This window comes from Aquila chrysaetos, chromosome 2, assembly GCF_900496995.4.
Source record: "Aquila chrysaetos chrysaetos chromosome 2, bAquChr1.4, whole genome shotgun sequence".
In the NCBI taxonomy this organism is placed as follows: Eukaryota; Metazoa; Chordata; class Aves; order Accipitriformes; family Accipitridae; genus Aquila; species Aquila chrysaetos.
The window spans coordinates 55,887,270-55,893,386 of record NC_044005.1 but is presented as its reverse complement, the minus strand read 5'-3'; the positions used below and the strand labels follow the sequence as shown (position 1 = coordinate 55,893,386).

General features: G+C 42.2%; 1 protein-coding gene across 3 annotated transcripts in view; it reads right to left on the bottom strand.

The window, feature by feature from the left end:
• Positions 1-6,117, bottom strand: part of CEP85L (centrosomal protein 85 like) — a 122,696-nt gene that overhangs the window by 70,308 nt on the left and 46,271 nt on the right. For all 3 annotated transcript variants that reach the window (XM_030035538.1, XM_030035545.2, XM_041129127.1), the window contains one exon: positions 3,135-3,898. In XM_030035538.1, coding sequence (XP_029891398.1) covers positions 3,135-3,898 — 764 coding nt within the window. The remainder of the gene's footprint in view (positions 1-3,134; positions 3,899-6,117) is intronic.

Below are 6,117 nucleotides of genomic sequence, written 5' to 3'. Positions count from 1 at the left end.
GGAATGGAAAAGCCACATTATAGGCTTTTTAATTTGGGGAGCAAAGTGTAACAAAAAACAAACAGGTAGATGCTGAGTTCAGTCAAATTTAGACTATTAAGGAGGCAGAGAATCTTAATTTGAGAGTAATTAACCTTGGAACAGCTTTTAAGGGCTGTAATACATTATCCTTTACTTAAATTCAAAGCTTGTCTGATTTTATAAAAATAAACTCCAATTCATAGTTTTGGGGGGGTAAACTGTCTATACTAGTCTGTGAGGGCATAAAAATTTATTTGCAGACTGTATTATTAAATCCAACAGCTGTTCCTGAACGACCAGTCCCCAAAATCAACTCAGAAAATTGTTGCAGTCTATTCTTACTTTATTAGTGATAGTTGCCCTCTATAGTGTCTCCTTTTACCAGCCTACCTTAAAGACACACAAAGCTGCTCTAGATCGTCAGTTAAATGCAAAGTTCATTTAGTTTTCTGTTCATGGCAATGGTAGTTTTAAAGTAAAATGATGATAAACTGTAATTTTTTCAGTCCTTAAAACCCACTGCATTTCCATCAGCATACATACTTATTAAAAGCAAAATAGCAAAAATAATCCCCACTAAGAGAAAAAGAAAAATAAAGACGTTTCTATAGAGGTGTGGCTTTTTTCCCTTTTACGAATCATCAGCTTCCTCTAGCAAAATCGTATGCTTTCTGCTCTCTCTCTTTCCTAGGTATATATTCCACTTAGGATTACAGTTTTCTTGGTTTCTCAGAAGTAGCAGCGTATCAGCTCCCAGGTGCACATCTGGTAATCCTTTGAAAAAACCCATAGCACAATTATGCTGAGGTTTCTTCAACAAACGGGTGTCAAGACAGGAGAACCATTCTCCTTTCCTCTCTTCGGGCATCCCTCCTCCTCACAGCTGTAACCTCTGGGCAGAAAGACAGGGCAGGCTGGGAGGGCCAGCAGAGGATGCCTGTAAGAGCCCAAAGGCTCACCGCTCTCGCACACACTTTAACTTTCTGTTTCTCTGGCTCCTATTTCACCACCACATCTTCTCACTTGAAGAAATGGAACAGATCGCATTTCAAGGCCCATCGACACAACTCCAAATCAGACCCAATGAAAGCGCTTTCCAAGGTCACCAGGAACATCCCCCACACCCTCGTGCCCAGGGGCTAGATGGATCCTCCAACATACATATCAATACCAATACAGATATAAAAATAACAGGAGCAAGAAAAAAAAAAAAAAAAAAAAAAAAAAAACAACAAACCAGGTTTAGGCAAAACTTCACCCTATAATCTCATGATCTCAAAAACCTGCAAAGGTGCAGCACCATTTTATGAATTCAGCCAAAAAGATAACTAATGCTTGTGCTCCCTCTGTTGGCTCTGCCCTCAAAACACAGCACGGCACTGCCTGAACACAAGTTTTTGAATAACCATAATAATACATACATCTATTTCAAACATGAAATTTTGCCTTCGTACAAAAAGGAGACGCTGTATTTAATGACGATCAGAGTGAGAAAACACTTATGAGACATGAAAAACAGAGGCTGGGAGTTGTTTTGACCTCCACAAAAGTAAGAGTTTGTAAAACACCCATCCTAAACAAAGTGTTGTGAAAGGTACGTAAAAGATGATGAAGAGACATATACCTAAACGAAGGAACGAAGTAAATAAAGCTTACTCTGAATATATATTTAAATCCAAAAGGAGAACCACCAGGCACAGGAATCTGCACGCAAACCTCACGGGCAGCACTGCAGCCAGCTGCACGTCTCAGAGGGGCTCCGGAGGAGGCGACTGACGGGACGGACTGAGCTCCTCCACGGAGCCCTGCTGCCGCTTCCCAAACCCCTCACGGGCTCCTCGATGCCACCGGCGCCTGCCAGCTGCCCAGAGCCCGGCTGGCAGTGCCCGCGACCCTGTCCCTTTGGCTCCGAGAGGACCCCCCAGCCTCTGCTCTCTAACCTGGGTAATTTCTCGCCATCAAAATCTTCAAAAAGTTTAGAGAACGATGGGGGTTTCCGCAGTAATAAGGGTAATGTAAAGGGTGGCTACCTGCAACAATGTCAGGTTTTTAGAGAGACCCTTAAGGATTACTATTGGTTTGACCGTACTAATTGGCTTCAATTTTTTTAAGCTTAAAAAAAAAAAAAAAAATCCAGACCACCATTAAGAGCTAAATTGGATCTTGAGAATCATTAAACTTGTCAGTCTTTCCTTTAATACAATGCAAGAAACAAAAAAATTTGAGCACAACACTCTGTAAATTACTTCATACATCTTCAGGCTGGAGAAAACAGGGAATTTGCACATACAGCTAGATTGTATCTGCTCAGATAACATCCTAGCCTTAAAATGCCTTTCAGGAAAATTTACATACTGTAATCTGCTTGGGATTTTTTTGGCAAGCCAAGTTTACCTACATAGGTAAACCTGGACTTTTAGATTTTTAATACTGCCTTCCTTCACAAGCTATCTTTTCCCATTAGGGGAAGAGCTGGAAACACAGATTGTGAATTATCACATTAAAATAGGTTATCTGTCTCTTAAAACCATGTGTTTGACGTTTTCTATATGAAAATACTTCAAGTATGACACATAAAGCCCACATTTTATTTTATTTAAATAAAACATATTCATTGACTACTATTAGTTGATTCTAGTTGATTTAATTAGTTAAAAAATAAGCAGTAATATCAAACTGAATTCAGTTTAAGTGCTAGGCATAATGAGACTGAGTATTCATCCTTGCAGTACACAGGAGTCATTCTTATTTTGCTGAATGCAAAAATGCAGCCTTCTTAGTAAACCCATTAAGATCAAAATGCATTCACATTTCCCCCTCTACACTGTGGCCAAAGACTCTCTTAATAACTACTGAAAATGTTCCTTGATGAACCTCTTACTGCGTCCAGCTTCAGAAAAAAGATGCTAGTCTCATGCAGACAGGCACCTGTTGGCAGTCAGGTAATACTGAGAAACAAGCAGCAGCATCCCCAATCAAAGTTTAAAAACATCATCACCTGGTTAAGAGGACCTGTTCCCTTTCCTGTTTTAATTAAAAACTGCCCGATATTATTCCTCAGGTATAACACATGGTGCCACATGATGGCAGCAAACACCAAGCTTTGGCCTTACCTGCACAGGCTGGTCACCTGTTCTAAAATCTTCAAGCTGCTGCACATGCCACGCAGCTACACCGTAGGGCTCCTCAGCAGTCCTGCAGTCCAGGGGATTTGCACGTAACTGCTCTTTAAGCCACATTTGAGTCCTCACTGCTGGCTGTATGGGAGCTCCACTCACAGCCTGTTGTCCGAGAGTTGCATATCTCTGTCCGAAGGCTTCACAACCGGCTGCCGTAGGTTTGCTTTCGGGTAAGGCACTGTAGGTCAAGTCTAAGGCATGTCTCCTACTTGAGGAATCTGAAACAAAATCGTCTTTGCTGCACGTTTCAAATTTGTATTTGCAGTCCAGTAGAGAAGATCGCTTTTTCCCAATTTCTTTGTCCTCGATTTTTAGCAACTCCATGCTATCGTGCAAACAACCCGGCCCATTTGTCCTTAGTTGTGGTGACACAGCTTTGTCTGTACTAGCTCTGGAGTCCACCGAGTGACTACTACCATCTTGGCTGAAGGTATTTGGTGAGCTGAGTTTAGACAAGGAGGACCATTTTCTTACAGGTCTTGCATCTTTCATGTCAAGAGAATTGTCCAGGGCACCCTGATTTCGGCCTCCTCCTGACCGTACAAAGCTTGTACTCCATTTTGAGCCATCAGACTTGAAAGCTTCCCTGTGTTTGGAAAGCGAAGAGCTGGCATTAGACGGCATCACATGGGCAGTGGGAATAGAAACCAGTGATCGGCTGGGCTTAAACGAGGATGTACCACTTGAAGTTGAATGATCTGGGAAAGAGAGATTTATCACGTAATTAAGTACAATACAGAACTCACATTAACATCAGTGCCCAGAGAACAAAACATCAAATTCAAGGTGAAATACAAAAACAGAAGGAAGCAGGTTTCTGGACAAAATAGGGTCTTCTAAATCATTGCTCAGGTGCCATCATTAGAAAAAGAGAACTGTACTAAGCGGTGGCAACAGCAGCTCCAGATACAATTCTCAGGCTGTGAGCAGAAGGCAGCGTTCATTCCCCAGCTTTAAAGTGGCAGGCTGGATTTCTCCCCTACTGCACATAATATTAAGTAGCTTCTACATCACAAGTGGTAGAGATATCACAATTCAGGAGCCCCAGGACTGGTTCCTCTTTCCAACACCCCTCTTCTCATTTTTTTAAAGGCAAAACAATCCACTAAATGCACTTTTTAAAATGGCAGTGCTGGAGATGAGCCAGTTTAATGATGGCCTCTTCAACAGAACTATTCATCCTTTTTGGATCTCACCGATTTCAAACTACATTTCCTGTGCTAGTTTTAGCTGGGATAGAGTTAATATTCTTCACAGTAGCTGGTATGGGGCTGTGTTTTGGATTTGTGCTGAAAACTGTTGACAACCCAGGGATGTTTTCGTTCCTGCTGAGCAGTGCTTACCCAGAGCCAAGGGCTTTTCTGCTCCTCACCGCACCCCAGCAGCGAGCAGGCTGGGGGGGCACAAGGGGTTGGGAGGGGACACAGCCGGGACAGCTGACCCCGACTGACCCAAGGGACATCCCAGACCATGGGACGTCATGCTCAGCAATAAAACTAGAGGGATGTTGGCAGGGGGGCCATTGCTTGGGGACTGGCTGGGCATCGGTCAGTCAGTCATGAGCAATTGTTTTTATTTGCATTGCTTGTCTTTCTTGGGTTTCATTTCTGTTATTTTCCTTTTCCTTACAATTTTTTTTTTAATTATTAAACTGTTTTTATCTCAACCAAGGAGTTTTTTCACTTTTACACTTCCAGTACTCTCCCCCATCCCATCGGCAGTGGGGGGAGAGGAGTGAGTGAGCGAGCAGCTGTGTGGTGCTTAGTTGCCAGCTAGGGTTAAACCACGACACTTCCCCAGGTGACTTGCGAAAAAACAAGATTCTGAAAAATTTCCCGATCCATTTAGGTTTTGTGTTATTTACAGACCCAAATACATCATCACACAGAAACTGTGTGTAGCATAATTTATGAAATCTATCCCAAGCTGAAGTATCAAGAAAAGAGAAATCAGTGAGGTGATATTTGGGAGGGGATGGAAAAGCAAAGATGAGAGAGGTAAAGGAGAGGTTACTGGGGACTGGCTGAGAGCTCTCACGCCCAGCGACATGTGCTTAGCATCACAGGCGATGGACAACCAGAAATAAACACCTAATCCTCTCATTAGAGGATCAGCTCCCACCAAGTCACATGGCTGCACCTTAGCAAGCTCATATTGCTCGTTAGGTTCATGGCAGATAGACAGAATGAAATTGCTCTAATTAAAAGATTTTTTTTGGGTCCTTTTTGCCAAAAGCAAGACAGATACACTCTTCTTATTTCTCTCATCCTAACCTAGAGAGAACTTATTTCTTTGGGATTTGTCATCTGGTACAAGAGTTCACAGTGGGACAATTAAAAAGAAAAAAAAATTGCTGTAGAAGTACAAGTGGCATACCCAGTTTGAAAGCTACACTAGGTTAATGTGATTTGGTGAAAGCCAGAACACATTAATTGGACACACTTTCAAAGGAAATATTTGACTCAATATATCATGCCAGAGATAGGAAAAAGAAGAGCACTTCCAATGGTGCAACAACTTTTCAAAATGGTAGCACTTCTTTTTTGATGTATCCAAATAACGATATCCTTACCCCCAACTTGAATACTCCTCCCTATTTGGGGCCGGACTTCCTTACTCCTTGCACTTACAGCACAACACAAAATAATGTAGCCCTACAGCCACACTCCTCATGAGAAAAATGCATTATACCCCACAAAATAATAACCAGTTCCTTGATTGATAGCTGTTTATTACATGTTTGTCTTCTGGCTCCTAAGAAGATAGATATTCTTGCTGAAGCCTTCCTGCCTCCTACTGAGTCACTACTGCCCCACCATATACCCTCCCGTTTCAATGCATAAGCTCACACCACATTGTCTCTTGCCTCTACCCAGCCACTTATGTTCACAGCAGTTACAGAACATAGTCATCTTTA